The 16679-nt window shown below is 35.1% G+C and overlaps 2 protein-coding genes across 3 annotated transcripts; both read right to left on the bottom strand.

Moving 5' to 3' along the window:
• Positions 1-4484: 4484 nt before the first annotated feature.
• Positions 4485-5574, bottom strand: LOC127803714 (NDR1/HIN1-like protein 6). Its single transcript, XM_052340150.1, has one exon. It carries the CDS (start codon positions 5440-5442, stop codon positions 4684-4686), a length of 759 nt encoding a protein of 252 aa, XP_052196110.1. The 5' UTR covers positions 5443-5574; the 3' UTR covers positions 4485-4683.
• Positions 5575-8971: 3397 nt separating this feature from the next.
• On the bottom strand, positions 8972-16679 carry LOC127803023 (uncharacterized). Of its 2 annotated transcripts, none has more exons than XM_052339014.1 (4): positions 16430-16679; positions 16282-16334; positions 14219-14861; positions 8972-10312 (listed from the first exon to the last, which is right to left on the bottom strand). In XM_052339014.1, the coding sequence occupies exons 3-4, from the start codon at positions 14656-14658 to the stop codon at positions 9292-9294; spliced, it is 1461 nt and encodes a 486-aa protein (XP_052194974.1). In that variant the 5' UTR covers positions 14659-14861; positions 16282-16334; positions 16430-16679; the 3' UTR covers positions 8972-9291. The 2 variants fall into 2 exon arrangements, with proteins under 2 accessions (XP_052194974.1, XP_052194976.1); XM_052339016.1 differs by having other exon boundaries at positions 14219-14838.

The following is a 16679-nucleotide window of genomic DNA, read 5'->3' as shown; positions in this document are numbered from 1 at the left end:
ATTTCCCTTTTTCTCTTGCGCACACTACTGCCGACTATCAAGCTCCATCTCAGCCCAAGGCCGCCGCCGCCTCCAGCTCCATCGCGACCTCCTCACCGCCTCTACGCCGTCAAGCTCCATCTCTACTTCTGCTTCCACTTCCCATCCCTCTCTCTCTCGCACGCATTGTTGGGTGTTTGCTTGTTAGGTTTATTATGTTATTTAATTTTATTGTCAATTTACATGTTAGATATATATATATATTTTTTCTATTTATATGTTAAATATATTAGATATATATATTTTTCTATTTCTATTTATATGTTAGATATATATATTTTTTCATGCCTATTTCAACTTTGATTTAATTGAAAATAACATCAAGTCACATCACAAAGTTAAAAAAAATAAAAAAACCACAGTTTTCCTAAGCCCCCTAGGCCCTGCCTAGGCGCTAGGCCCCAGTCTGGCGCCCGACTAGGCCTAGCGCATTTTAGAACACTATTTATCTCTACCTCTTTTTTTTATTAATTGTTCTTTCTGCAAAATAATACAATCTGCAAAGATTAAAAATAAAAATACTAGCTAAGTCGTGACAATATGTTGTTGTTGTTCCTCTTGAACCAATGAATTATTGACTGGTACTTCACAATTTGACATCTATTTAATATCCTGATTACTCTGGTCTAGACTACAATAATACAAAAATATTCTCATTTACATATTGGTTGATTTCAAAATTGCTTCTTTTCTTTCTTCAAGTCTTTGCACGCGTACACGTAAGTTTGTGTGTTTGTTCTCCTCTCCCCCGCCTCCTCTCTCTCTCTAGTTGTATTTATGTTTGCTATCCATTGTACCATTTTCTGTTTGCTGATCTGCATTGTTTGCTTAATGTTTCAGGATTCCAATCATGAAATTTAGAATCTTCTTCCCCTTTTAACATCTAATAATTCATGTAGAAATTAGTGTTAACCTTCATTTTTATTTGCAGGGAGGTGTCTGACAACTTGTATTATGCCATACCTCACAAGAGGTGGCAACATGCATGGGTTGCTCTTCATTTCCTGATTGCTATTTGTTGTTAATTATCATTTATATTTTTCACTGCAGATTTAAATTTCATTGTTACCAGTCAAAAAGTAAAAACAGTGTCCCGAGTGCACACTCCCTGCTTTTCAAGGATTGGGAGACGTTCGTTTTTAACGCGTCCTTACACTTACTTTGCAAAGAGGTCGTTTCCACAACTGATTTTGTTGTACTTAATCTTTATGTGTTTGTGGATGAAGGATGCCAAGCTTGAATTTGTCAAAACTAAGAGCTCATCCATTTAAGCCTGTTATCTATTGATGAAGAACGTGGTGTGAACATTATTTTGTTGTGTTATAGGGGTGAATCTGTGTGAAGTCAATTTTAGCGAATACAAAATTATTGGAATATCTGTAAAATACTAAGCAACTATACATCTAGTGTAATGATTCGTGATTAACAAATGACTAGATGCCTCTGTAGTCTATAACTAAAACAAATCTCTTTTTTTATTTCCAATATTTTTTATCCTCTTGATTTAACAAGCTAGGAAATGTCAAATGATGAAAACAACTAACCTACCACATTTTGTTGATTTCAGTTTCTAGACAAACTTTGATGAGCTGAACTCTGGAATAGTTGATGTTTTTCTTTTTCTACCCTTTCATATATTTGGAGGTCATGGGTTCAAGTTATGGAAGTAGCCTCTTTGCAAAGCAAAGATAAAGCTGTGTACAAGAATGATCCATGCTTAAAGATAGCAGGGATGGAGCTGTTATCACATTATGGTACATAACCGACAGGCATGTGACTGTATCATATTTACTATAGGGTGGCTTGCAAAAAGTAGCTTATTCAAATGGTGTGTTAGTTTTAATGCTGTTGACCGCCACCAACTTAAAACTTTTCATCTAAAGATACATATACACATATATGCAAATTATAAAGGCATCAAAACATCTAAATATTATAAGAGCTTAGAGTTTGGTAATGAACTTTGACATTTGAAAGGTGGCATTACTAGTATGTTGAGGGTGACACCTCCATAAAGTAGTGAAGAAATAAATGATTCTTCTATATTGAGATGAGTATATGCTTTACAATGTATACTAGACAAGATATACAAAAAAGAAAGGAAAGAAAATGTACAAAAGGGAAAGAAAGAAAGAAAAACAGTTAATCTCCTATTTCCTAAAACAGGAACGGAAATCAAACTTCGACATGTTTAGGAAAGGACATATTTAGGGAAGGTGATATGTAGGAAAGGAGATATTTATGAATAAATCCTAAGAAATCTCCAACAATCTTCAACATGTAGCAAAAATGTAAATTCATTCTCTCTCATCCAGGCGTTTTTGATAGCTGCCAAACCAACATTGCACTAGAAATATGACTGTAAGCCCAGATACTTCTTTTAGGTGCCATGCTTGAGTATGCTGCCAAACCAACATAGATACTCCTCAGACACATATCATGATACTTGTCCTACAAGTCAAATGAAATGTTTCTTAACATTTTATTACTTTCATTTTCAGACACATTTGGCACATGCAATGCCTATGAGTTGGGCACATGACAAAGCACATGACAGACATGATGGAATTTTTAATAAATTTTTTTAGTTTCTTCTGCTAAACATACTCTTAAAATAACAAAAAAAAATATTTGAACCTAATTACATCTCTAACAAAAATAGCTACCTTTTTTATATGTTGAATAATGTTTATATTGTCACTATTGTGAATTTAGTGGTATCTTTGTTATGGATTAGTAACATTTTTTTAATTGATTTTACATGCTATAAACTGAAGGGTATATATTAATTATAGATTAGTTGTATCTTTACAATATTTTCAGTGCTTTTTAGCTATTATGTTCATAAACACTACTAATAGAAAATTTAAAAATACTTTCTTTTTTGGGTCATATCCCCATTGTATTCATGTCTTTATTTTTTCAAAATGTCATGTTTTGTGCGTCCATACTCATATCCATACCAATGTTTCTTAGAAAATGGGCATTGCTATAGATGTTGGATAGTTATAAATGAATCAACCTTCATGGCCAAACTGAGAGGCTTATCTAGTTGATGGCATGTTGCCACTGTTGGTTGCCCAAGATTCATTCTTATCACAAAGCTAAATCCCACTAAGTGGGGTTGGCCACATGAATTCTACCTCTCCAATATTTTTGTCTAAATTCATAATGAAAGTTCCAATAAATTTTACACTGATGCAACTCTTCTCTTGTCAGCTCATCATAGTCTGCCTCCAGCCATTAGAAAATGATAAATACCCTCAATATTGAATCCATAGGTGGAGTTCTCTTGCTCAAGAATTATAATATACAATTACCTTATGTTTACAGTGCTGTTATTGACCACTTGTCATAGTCTGCCTCCAGCCATTAGAAAAAAGCATGATGGTTGATCTTGATCACCCCTTTTCATGCCACACGGTGGTCCCTGAATTAAGCATGAACCAAGGAATTGGCCATCCAATTGAAACTAAGCGCCAACCAGATCATTGAACTCCTGCGGGGATTCCAAGCAAATTGCTTGTATACCCAAAAAAGACGAGGATTGTATCAACCATGTGCATCTTGTTTTGGAGGGATTGCACCCATAACAGGGCAGCAAGATGTGGTGAAAAGAAGTATATATATCTTCATAACCAAGTGCTTGCTAATAGACATTGCCCCTTTAGATTTGCAACCTTCTCATAAATATTCAGGAATCTTAGGATCTTTCCTTAGTTGTTAACTCCCTGAAATATCCCTCCTTACCATGCTCAAAATCATCATTAGAAACCCATTCCAGTATGTGGATAAGTGTGTGGCTATTAGCATCTAACACGGTAGAACCACATTTGGAATCTCAAGAGAGTTTGGATTAAATAATCCCTGTCTTAATTTATCCCAAAGCAGTGTGATACCAAGTCCCATCAGGTATAATTTTATCCCACTTATCTGGGATTAAAATTCTGAACCGAATTAACAAGAAAGCCCCTCATTCAAGGTTTTTATATTAGGGAAAATGTTGATAGTCATTTAGCAGTTAATGTTGAGCTATAACTCATTCAAGATTTACTATACCAAACATGGAATAGGATTAATTTTATACCTTTTTAAAACTTAGGATGCCAAACATGGGACAGAACTATTTACTCTCATCGGTATTTTATCCCACAACTTAATCCTATCACTATTTAAACCAGATATCACATGGGCCATAGGTATCTAGGTGCCCACTGGAAGCATTTCCTCCTTTGCACCTCATCCTTAAGCACCTATAGATTTCAGCCCACTTTATGTGGTTGTGTACGGCCCCAAATAAACTATGGTTATCAGAGGGGTCAATTGTCAATTATTAATTGGAAAACATCTTATATTCATATTTATAGATAAAGATATATATATTTGCATATATATGTTCACAGATATAAATAGCTTTATAGGTAAAATGTTCATGAATGCCAAGAACAAAACTAGAGTGAATTGCCTTAATAGGGCGTAAAAATGTGTTCATTATTCATGTATCAAAAAAATAGGTGGAGGAGAAAAATCAACCACCATCCTCCATTTGTATTATACAAGAAAAAGGGGGCGGGGGGAAATCAACAATAGTAATCAAATAATAGAAGCAGTGATAAATGATGTTTGGACAGGACAGAAAGTAATTCAGAGCCTAAGCCTGAACTTACAACTGCTACTCCTTATCCTAATAGTATTATCAGCATCTAAGCTGTCCACCACCAGGTTGCACCTAGCTGAGAACTTCCATTTCGGTAGCTTTAATGATCCAAGCTTGATCTTCACTGGCACCTTTGCCCTCAGATACAATGGGATGCTTCCAGTCTGCTGCTGTGCCTGCAGTGACTGCAGTATATCGGTTGCATTCTGTGTTTGTCCTGTCATAGTTACAGTGATCACCGTCGTGTTCCGGTGACCCTGGTAGAACTTTGGCAAAGAACCTTGGCAAAGCTGTATCCCCGTGTAATAAACCTTTATATGGCTGCCACCTTCATAGTATATGCCTATCTTCTTGTTAGGATTTCGGGAAGTTATGTTCACATCGAACGATGCATACAAGCTCATGTTATTGCTAAGAGTGAATTGAGTTGTTCTAAGGCTATCTATCGAGTACTTGGGTATCTTTGGTCGGAAGACTAAGAAGAAGATTCCAACAAGAATGCCAATGATGATGACAAACAGAATGAGGAGACATATCGTCCAGCACAAACATTTACAGCAGCAGCTTCTCTTCTTAGGTGGTTTTGAAGGTGCTGGCGGAATGGCATGCCCAAATGGTGGGTGTGGGTGCTCCTCCACCGGGTCGCCTTTATCGGACTTGGAGGAGCCACGCGCAACAAGTGGAGCGGTGGGCGCCTGTGGTGCCTCGACATCGTTGGCGGGATGGATTCGCTGGTGATCAGCCATTGCAGAAGCTCTTCCCTTTCCTCTCCACCACAGCCTGGTCTGATATAATACAGGCTTCAATGAGAATAGGATGGTGTTTTGTTTGGAAGAGTAGATGCATGGTCGGATTTCCCTTTTATAGAAGTCATGTGTAGCTTCTTTTGTTGACCTGTATTAGTTTAGGAGGTTGATGGTTTCGTTTGGAGTCTGTTTTATATTAGGGCTCTGTCCCATGCGTCAATGCCGTAATCTTTAATAATTTCTGGGGCTTGTTTGACCCTTCAATCTTTCAAGCCCTCATGTTTTCTCTTTCTTTTTTTTTTCCTTCTTTTGCTAAATACCATTTCTAGCCCTCGTGTTTTCAATTGTCAAATTTTGAAGCCTTTCTTATCACAGTAAAAATGAAACACCAAATTCCTGATGTGAGGGCATTATTGTTATTTTATCTACTGGTTCTCCTTCCACATCAGCCTTTGAATGTATAATCACTTCAACAACTCTTTCAGCCTTTTATTTATTAATTTTACCCTCAAAACGTGTTAGATTCATTTTTTGTATCACTTTGTCTTCCTTTTCATGGAAGGAATAAAAAAAATTAAATTTTATGTGTCTTCTTTTTATGGGCATTGGCGTGCCTTAACCAAAAGATCTTTTTTATAAGTAAAAAATCACGATTCATAATATTCTTTTATAAATAAAAAATCACAAATCAAATTTAAAAAACAGTTAGTGTAGTTAAATTATCATAAAAAAGTGATAAAAATGAAAGATTTTACTTCTTAATTATGATATTGGGAAAAGATTAATTAAAGTAAAGAAAACAAATACGTGGGATTAAAGAAAAAGAAAGAGATAAGAGGAAAGAGAAGGCAAAATCTATACGATGTCATTTGGAAGCTTCATATCTGTAAGCAGATGATGGATGCTTCTATTCTATTCTATGGGTGTTGTTTGATTACCAAACCCAAGTTTGACTTTGCATATGATCAGATCACAAGGCAAGGCAGGTGATTTGACTTCTCCATGTTCATATTACAATGTTAAGAGAGACTAGTAGTTCAACAACGTTAAAATTTTCATTGTTTAAAAATAAAAATTAAAAATACTATTTGAATATTTAGTTATGAATTTTTTTTTTATGATTTCATGTATTAATATGTTATATTTTATGTTACATTAATACGAATATAAAATATGTTAATACGCGAACATCAATGAAAATATTATGATTAAGGGTCTAAATAACATTTCAAAATAAAAGTAAACTTTAGGATGGAAGAAAATTATTAGACACTTGTCATGCAATTGAGAATTTTGAGTTAAGTAACAAAATGGAATATATCAAAAATAATTTTTAAGTTCAAATCTTCTAATTTATTTATGAAATTTAATTTTATTGTCTTTTGACAACATTAGAGAAAAAAAAAATAATGAGAAGGTTTAAAAATAAATTTATGAACTATGATGTCAAATAAAATCCAAGATCTATGTTGATTAATGGATTCTTTATTGAAACTCTTTTTAATTAAAAAAATTTACATTTTAAGATATTATTTATTAATCAAGATATAGATTAAAAAAAGAAAAATATAAAAAATATTTCAGATAAATGTATTTTCCATTATATTTGTTAAATTTATTTGATATCTCATTGGAAAATAACTCACATGAGTTTTTTCAAATAAATTTATCTCTCATTCCTTTCAGATAAAATTATCTTGATTTTTACAAATAATAAAAAATTAAGATTGTATTCTCAAATACATTTCAAAAAATTTAACAAACAGTTTGATTAAAATATTAAAATGTTTCTCAAACTTATCTTATGCTTATTTTGGCTATGCGTTTTTTTTTAAGCTTTTAAACTGGGTAGTGTTTAAGCTGGTTATAGCGTTTAAATTAGGTAGTGTTTAACCTGATAATGTGTTTGGAAAAATATGTTTTTAAGCTATTAATTAATAATATGTGTTTTGTTTGAAATAGCTAATAAGTTATCAAAATATGATAAAAAAACGAAAATAGACATATTATTGAATAATATAAAAAATGCACGAAATATTTATTTTTAATAAAATTAATTATAAATTATTGTTATATAAATGTATATATATGTTAGAATTAATTAAAAATATATTAATACAATATATATGTATATACATGTTAAAATTAATGTTAATATATGTATATATACACATTGTTATATATATATAGACATAGAAGATCATTGGGAGGACAACGATGGTGGGGATGATGGCTGACGATGGGGCGACGAGATGGGAAGATGGCGAACGTTGGGGGCGATAGGCGATGGCAGAAAAAAGTTGGGGCAAAGGTGGACAGTGAGGGCAATGGCGATGGTTGAAAAAGATAAGGGCGATGGTGAACAGTAAGGGCGCAAAAAAGATTGTGGTGATAGTGGCGGGCGGGAGACAGGTTAAAGAAAAATGACAATGGTTGTAAATTATTCAAAAGATTAAGGGTAGAACAGTCATTTACTTGATCAACCCAGCTTATTTAATAACAGCTTTTCTTAAAAATTGGTGAGTGATAACTTTTCTAAAAAGTTGGAATAAGAACTTAAAGGCTCTTAGTTAAAGCCAAATGTTTTTAATAAATAAGTTGAGTAGCTTAAAACTACCCTACCACCAACTTATAAGATGTCAAATCGCCCAGTCAAATGAGTCCCTAATCATTTTATATCTTAGTCCAAAATATATTTTAATTTTATTTTCATACAATTTTATTTTATTTATTTTAACAAACGGGAAGATAATTCATTTTAAGAGTAAATCATTAAGGCACAAATCATCAAAACAAATACATTAATAATAAATTAAGAGAAAAAAAAAATCATCAGTTTTCCTTAAAAGCTTATGCATCTTCTTCCCAATTCTAATCAGCTGACAAGAGGGGAAGTGTCTGTAAACTATCTTCCTACACACACACAGAAATGACATGTCTGATGGTTGCCAATCCCAATCCGTAGTTTTAAAATATTACCTAAACCATTAGAACTGTCGTTGCCGCATCATTTTCCATTCTCCGTGAAATTTCTGCCTGAAAGCATGCACCTCTCACTCCATTCTAAACAAATTCCTGGAAAATCTCAACTAAAAAAACTCAGGGAAGTACAGATATCACTTAATCCAGCAATAGAAATGGCCCTGGAGAAGATAGTTATTATTTATTCAGGCAACTGAGGCCTCCAGCAATCTCCATGCCCATGCAAGAAGAAAGAGGAGCATGCTCTGAAGTCCGGATACCAAATTCCTTGTAACCAAACAAGATGATATTTATCTATACATGCATGTGTGAATAATAAAAAAAGGCTGTTTTCGCTTCCTGTTTCGAGGGTCATTTTTGTACACAATCTTATCACTGCGTTGCAGAGAGGCTCTTTTTACAACTCAAAACCATCACCTGCTGCTTACAAATAAGCAACTTTACCACTGGGACCAAGAATCACCCCATGCATATGTGAATTTGTAATTCATCAAATTTATTTCATATCCATAAACACTTGCTCAATCCAATCCAACAGCATGGAGGAAAAATAACAAAGAAACATGCCTTGTTTAACACATACTCAAAAACTCATTTAAGCTGTGAAACCAGCGAAAATATGAAACCTCCGAATTAAGGCACAGGCTCTGCAATATGATGGAACTACAGGTAGAAAGCATTAACAAAGTTCATCGTTTGAAAGCGGTTCAGAAGGGGTGCCAGGTTTACTATAGAAATTACCCTAGCTACTCTCACAAGGCTGTCCACGAGAGGTAGTAACTGCATTTCAAGAACTACAAGCATATTACAAGGACAAAACACTGATGTGCCGATGAACCTGCTCGAGATGAAAGCAGCACAAGTCTATCAGTTCCAGCCCAGATACCACAGATAAGGTGCTGAATCCAAGTTTGCAAGGGCACCAGGTAACAGTGATGATTCGGGAATTGGCGCTCTGGTATCATAAATGAACTCCACAGGGGAAGGGCAATCAGGAAGTCGCTCTTCGGTGCAAGGAAGCTTCAATGGAGGAGGGTTGACTGCTGGAAGGAGCCTGGTGGCAACAGACTCAACAACAATAGAAGGAACAAATGTGCTAATATCATCAGAGAAAGCTTCCTTCCCACTTATGATGGATTCGAGAACTGGCACTCTGGGATCATAAATGAGCTCTACAGGGGAAGGGCAATCAGAAACCTGCCCTTCTGGGGATGGAAGCTTCAATGAGGAGTGAACTACTGGAAGGAGCTGATTGTCAATGGACTCGACAATAGGAGGAGGAGCAAATGTCCTAATGTCATCAGAGGAAGCCTCCTCAATTATGATGGATTTGAAGATTGGCACTCTGGTATCATAAATGAACTCCCCAGGGGGAGGACAATCAGAAAGTTGCACTTCTGGGCATGGAGGCTCTAATGGAAAGTCAGCTGCTAGAAAGAGCTCAGTGTCACTGTCAACACACTGGACAGTAGTAGGAGGAACAAATGTGCTAACATCACCAGAGGAAGGGCAATCAGAAAGCTGCTTTTCTGGGGAAGGAAGCTTTGATGGAGGCTCAATTGCTGGAAGGAGCTGGGCCTCAGTCCCATGGGACTGGTCAATAGTAGGAGGACCGAGTGCACTAATGTCATCAGAGGAAGCTTCCTTCTCAGAACTTATGCTGGATCCCCCTGTGATTGATTTTCTTGGAGTTGATGTCTCTCCTCCATCAGTATTGGTTTTGTCACGGATGCTTGCATTCCTTGATTCTTTGTTTAACGAAATTTGGCGCATGAAATATTTCTGTGCATGGCTGGCCACCTGTTTAGGTGTTCTGGATATCACAAAGTGTTGGGATATGCTTTTCCAATCGCCTCTTCCATGTTTCTCCAATCCCTGAAGAAATAACCTTTTTTTGGGGGGGGTGGGGGGGGGGGGGGGGGAGAGAGAGAGAGAAGTTCTGTAATATAACATCTAAGTTAAATAACACTAATTTACCAAGTATGAAAGAAATCTGCCAAAAATTTTACATGTGCTACTAGCCCATAAGACAAAACAGCTTAGAAAAACTGAGAGGACCAACTTAATGACCAACAGATGAATGTGTGAATACAATATCTGTTCCCAAGTAAGAATTTGATACTGAAAACAGCTATTAATATGAAGATACATGCTCTGGCAAACATAGGAGTCTATCCAATATCACAATACATCAGATATTAAACAAATTAAGTGTAGCATGTTAATTCCAATACCAATGGCCCAAAACTCTACATCAGAATTGATGAGAAGTGTTCAATAGTAACACATGTGAATGCAATAAAACAAAAATCCTCGCTGAACTTGGTGATTAGGAGTAACTTAGACGGAAGGTAGTTATTTTAGTTTTGGGGCACAAGCAATGTAAACACTCTTGATAAATGAATTTGGGCGGTAGTGCTGGGTGGATGTGATAAATGAGCTTGGGTAAGGATCCTGGGTGTAGGTGTGAGTGCATGTTAAGAGCTCTCATATCATCTTCCTCCAGAGATTTCCTAATTCCCACCATTAATTTCCTAAAATCTAACTTGAGCAATTTTGCACCAAGTACCATAGATCAGGCTCTACCAGATTCCAACAAAGACACAAAAATTCCAACTAGCAGGTGGAAGATATTACAAATATGGAACTTCGGTACAAATGGAATTTAGGACTCTTGAAGCACATGAGAGAAATTCAGGCTAAAGTATATCTAGCTTCTGATCTAAATACAAATAAGAGGGAAGACACTTATGATGGTAAGCAGTCATAGTAAAAAACAATGAATTGAAATGCCTGAGAAATTAACTTTACTCAATTAGATGACACAAAAATGAATATAAGCTAATATAGGCACAAATTGTGTGCAATCACCAAGGACGATAGAACATAAGTGAAGTGCACAAAAGTACTGAAGGAAAAGGATTCCCCATAAGTAGCGCAAATTAAGCTCACTGAGGTGAGTTAAGTTGTTTTAAACACTAAAAAAGAGAAACATAATATGCACTAGTTAGTTTCTTCCATAGGACAACAGCTGCAGTAACTTCTATGGTGACAATGTTAAGTAAAGCTGCACAAAGCAGCAGTTAACTAAGCACAACACTTTTTGGTGTCCTGGTGGACTTGACAAAGAATGCCTCAGACCTTGAAATTTTAATTTTATTTTCTGTAATTACAGTAATGTATGAGTAATCCTATGAATTGAGTACAAAATTCTAAAAACAGTCTAGTAGTAGTGCTTCTGCCTTCATAAGCAACAACATATCAAGTCTTATTCCCATTAGGTGAGGTCAAACTATATGGATTCTAACTCACAACATCTCTATCCGTGCCCATATATTCTGCAAGGCAACTATAACGCATATCATGCCTAAGAGTTTCCCACTAAGCTTTTTCTTCTCTTGCTCTACCTCTTTTATCAAAAATTGTTTCATTCCATAAACTCTCATCACAAGAGCATCTATTGGTCTTTCTCTCACACGATTTTATCTTATGCATCTTATTTCATGGGAGCCACTCCAACCTTATGGAATTAATTATATCATTTCTTGTATGGACAAACATCCACCATAACATTCTCATCTCCTTTACACTCATATTTTGCACATGTTAATGCTCTATTGTCCAATGTTCTGCACCTTAAACGAAAACTGGTCTTGTAAGGATCAAATCAAATTTTCTTTTCAACCTTAATGGGATTTTACCATCACATTGGACATACTTTTCCATTTTAACCATCCTACCTTAATTCTATAAGTAACATCCCTAATAATTTTCCAATCTTTTTGGACAATTTATCCAAGATACCTAAACTGATCTTTCTTAAAATTAATTGATCTTCAAGTCCCACCATAACATCATCCGCACTTAATATTTACTGAAATTACATTTTGTACATCTGTTTTTTGTTTGCTCAGCTTAAAGCTTTTAGATTATAAAGCATCCCCCCATAGCTCGAGCTTAGCATCCACGCCTTCTTTTGTCTCATCTATCAAGACAATTTCATTTACAGATAGCATACACCAAGGCACTTTTGCTTAGATGAGTTTATTGAGTTCATCTATGAGTAGGGAAAAGGGATAAGAACTCATTGTAACTCCTTGATATAATCTAATTATAAATGAAAAGGCTAGTATCTTCTCCGCATGTCCTAACACAATTTTCTAATTCATGCGTATATCTAATAATTTGTATATATAAGCAATTCAGATTCTTTTCTTCTCTAAAACCCTCTATAAGACTGCTCTATGAACTTTGTCACAAGCTTTTTCTAAATCTGAGTAAACACCATATGCAAATTCTTTTGTTTATCTTTAAACCTTTCCATCAAGCACTAAGGCAAGTATATAGCTTTTGTTGTTCAACTACCAAGCACGAAACCAAATTCATTTTTAGGCACCTTAGTTTCTATTCTTATCATTTACTCAATCACTCTCTCCCAGAGTTTAAAGCGTGGTTTATTAACTTAATCCCTCTATAATTTCCATAATTTTGAATATATTCTTTGATCTTGCAGATAAGCACTCCATTTGTCAGGCATTGTCCTCGATTTAATGAATTTTGTTAACCACAAAACATCATCTTCTTGCATGTATTTCTATGCTTCTATTAGGTATTATCCAGTCCAGCTATTTTACCATTCTATATCTTTGAATTGACTATCTTTAGTATTATTTTGATAAGTAAGATATTCTAGTGTTGATAACAAACCCAAGGCCTTTCATATTTCCAGACCATCTACAAAGATATTGGATTTGCCTATATCATAAATTACAACAATTTTAGGGGCATATTTAAAGGTTATAATTCATGTGTGAAATTTTGGAGCTTATTTAGGTCATTCAAATAATTTCTAATCCTCAACAACATAAATTGAAACTACTAAGTTATTTCCCTCCTTGCATCAAAGATGATAAATAAAAAAGAAAAAGAAATGGCAAACATACCATCTACCCCACATTTGTTGATCATCTCTAACCTGACTCCGTAGAACTAAGAGTTGGTTATTTACAAAGAAGTGATCCATCAGAATGGGAACACATTTTCACATAACATAAAAGAACATTGCGTAGCCAGTAGGGATGTAAATGGGGCTGCAATTAACCCCATTTACATGCTTGTTTTGACAAATTTTCAAATGAGCCTTATACCTCTACCTCATATTTGTACCTGTTTTCACCTTAGATGGGGTTAATTGGGACCCATTTACATCCCCCTAGTAGCCATTATTTATGTTATATCCTACTGAAGCCATATAATGGACTGCACTTGATTCTCTAATTTTTATCATCCTTCTTTTGCTTTAGGTATTTATTGACAACAACAGGATACAACTAAAGCAATGCATTTATCAGTTAGGTAAAAAAAAAGGTTAATGTCCACTGTAGCATATCTATATAGAAATATTTTAACTACATGCTAAAATATGATTCCTTGAAAAATTGTACCTTTCATAACATTAATTTGTTTCTATCAGAGCAGGCATGTCAGCCACCAGGTACCTATCAGTTCACTGACCATCTAAGTACTGAGTAATAAGGAAACAAGGGGCTTTCGTCAAGGATAATTTTTCAAAGGCCGGAGGATCAATAAAAAGAACTTCAATATGAAGAAAGAGATAAATCTTTCCCATTTAAACTCGAACAAAAATGTTCGGGAAAAAAATGAACAAAAACAAGAGGACCAAGTAACTGTGCAATTCTCTAGGTATTTGACTTGCCAGAAGCTAACATAGCTAGATAAAAAACTCTTAACAATATCTGCTAAATATTACCAGAACATGACACTTTAACCTTACCAGTGTTCCTCTTCGGTCCAAGGTTTTGCCTTGTTCTGGTCCCAATTTGATTGCAACAATTTCCCTCCATCACTGAAATTAATTTGCATTTGTCTACCTTGGCTCCCCACTTTGACAACATCAGAATTGTTTGAATGATTAACAACATCAGAATTGCCCAAAAGACTAAGAACACCAGAATTGCCTGAATGATGTGCTGAATCCTCAAAGGAAGAGACATGGTGAGGCAAAGGGACATAACCCGAATCAATGGCATTGATATCTTTTTCTAAAATAGAATAATGGTGTTTGATCTCCGAAACTGTTTTCCCAGGGACCATTGCTGCAATCTTCCCCCATCGATCAACAGAATCCTCGGGATAGACCGCCACGCCAATCTCAAATGCCTTGTCCTGCTCTTTACTCCAAGAGGAGCTACTGCATGTAATTTTAGTGCTCATCCTCCAGGATGGATCTGCTCTGTGAAGTCTAATTGACAAGTGAAAATTTGAGAAGTGTTTTGAGAAAGCGGAAGATGAAGCCACGAGTTTGCTGAAATTTCACCCAAGAACCACAAATGTATCATTGTGCAACCGACAACAACTTTGCCTTCTAGAGTTATTCCATCAATAAACGGACACCTGTTCCAGTGACAGAAGATTTTCTACACGAATTAAACAGCTCATGAGGACAATTAATATGGTGAAAGGCTGAAGTAACAGCCGGTTAGCGGGCACATCATGACAGAAAGACCATAAAAAGAACAATTTTTCAAAGATGTAAAATATCTAAACAGCTGTATTAGACTGTAGTGGCAAACCAGACTAGCCCACAAAAGGCCAAAGAAGTTGCATGACAAATCACACCATGAGTACAATTGCGTATCGAAAAAATACAAACTAAATTTTCAAAAAATTAGAAATATACTAGGCAGAAGGTAACAAAATTACTTAAGTAATAGTGAATCTGATTATTCAGAATAAATGAACAGTAAAATATGACATTTATATAGAACAATGAATCACGAGTCAAGTAAGATGAAAATTGGAGTTTGGTAGTAGAATCTTATGGAGTTAAAAGCAGTCATAGGCTTTTTAAGTACATGTTGAATTGAAATGAAACCAAGTTACTAATTATGCAAGAATGTAAAATAGGAACTTGACAAAGGAAAATTATGATTGACAAAAGTCAATCATAAAAATGCAGGGTCTTACACTTAATTGTGAAGAACGATCGCTGGAATTATCAAATTGAAGAGAAAAATTCATTAAATGCCCAGGAGTTTGATGCAAAATGCTGCCGGCTAATTTGTCTTAATGGGAAGAGTAATTTCCTTCTACAATAAGGCTAAATAATTTAACCATGAACTTCTGGAAGGATATAAATTACTTATTATATACACATAATCCAACTGCCTCAACATAAGTTGCACTTATTGATTAAATGAACAATCAAAGTTCCATAACTTCATTCACCACCATCTCATGAAACTTTTCAATAGGAAAATGTTAGAACTTTATCCCATTATTCCCTTGCTAGAGGGTTGCATTAGGGAGGGCATCCTGCATAAATTTTAACACATTGTTCTTTCGCATGGATTTTATAGTCAATGTGATGTTTAGAAGTTAATCGACATTACAAATGCCTTGCCACTGATTCTCACTTAGTTAGGATAAGGTATGCCTAGTGACAAAATCTTGTTATATGGCAATGCATGAAATTGGTACCACACTCGTTTAATACGCCTCTGAAGAAAATTACTTTGCAATTGAAGTCCCAGGGGAAAATAAAGATTATGGAGTCACCAAAGAACAAATGGTAATCAACAGCTATAATAAATAATTCAACAAGTTATCCAATGACATCCTTTGAAAGAAATGCATAATCTATTTGCAAGAAATCCATTGCTCAACACGTTTGCAACCAAAGTGCAAGGAAATTAATGAAAATATGCAGTGATCACCTCCAGAGATAAACCCAAAATGATTGTATACGAACACCACAAACTCAAAAAACCATCTGACATTCACGCTACCGCTACCCAAGCAATGGAGCTAAGCTAATGAAAGAAACTCCACATTCACCTTTTGAGAAACAAGAATATTCTCCGCATCGTCTTCTTCTTCCTCCTCCATTTCTGAAAGAGAAACCCAATTCAATTAGTCAGTATGGAAATGGATTTCAACTTGCAGTTCCCATAAGTAGCAGAAAATGACTACGTTAGCTCATCACCGGAAAATTATGCCGGCGAGCACGGTGAGAGCAGTGCTTTCATCCGCTTTCCAACTGGGTTTTGGGGTGGATGCGCACCAAGGCAAGGCTTCAGGCTCGGTTCTTTTCTGCTCCTTTATTCTTTATTTTGCTTATTGAAATAATTTTTTATTAAATCACATTAAAGCTATTAAAGTACACTGAAATAATGAAACAAATGTTCTTTATTTCTTCCCATTTTATTCCTGAAAGTATAAATTTTAAAACAATT

The sequence above is a fragment of the Diospyros lotus genome, chromosome 6 (assembly GCF_014633365.1).
Source record: "Diospyros lotus cultivar Yz01 chromosome 6, ASM1463336v1, whole genome shotgun sequence".
Lineage (NCBI taxonomy): Eukaryota > Viridiplantae > Streptophyta > Magnoliopsida > Ericales > Ebenaceae > Diospyros > Diospyros lotus.
This window is presented reverse-complemented; position numbering and strand designations above follow the sequence as displayed.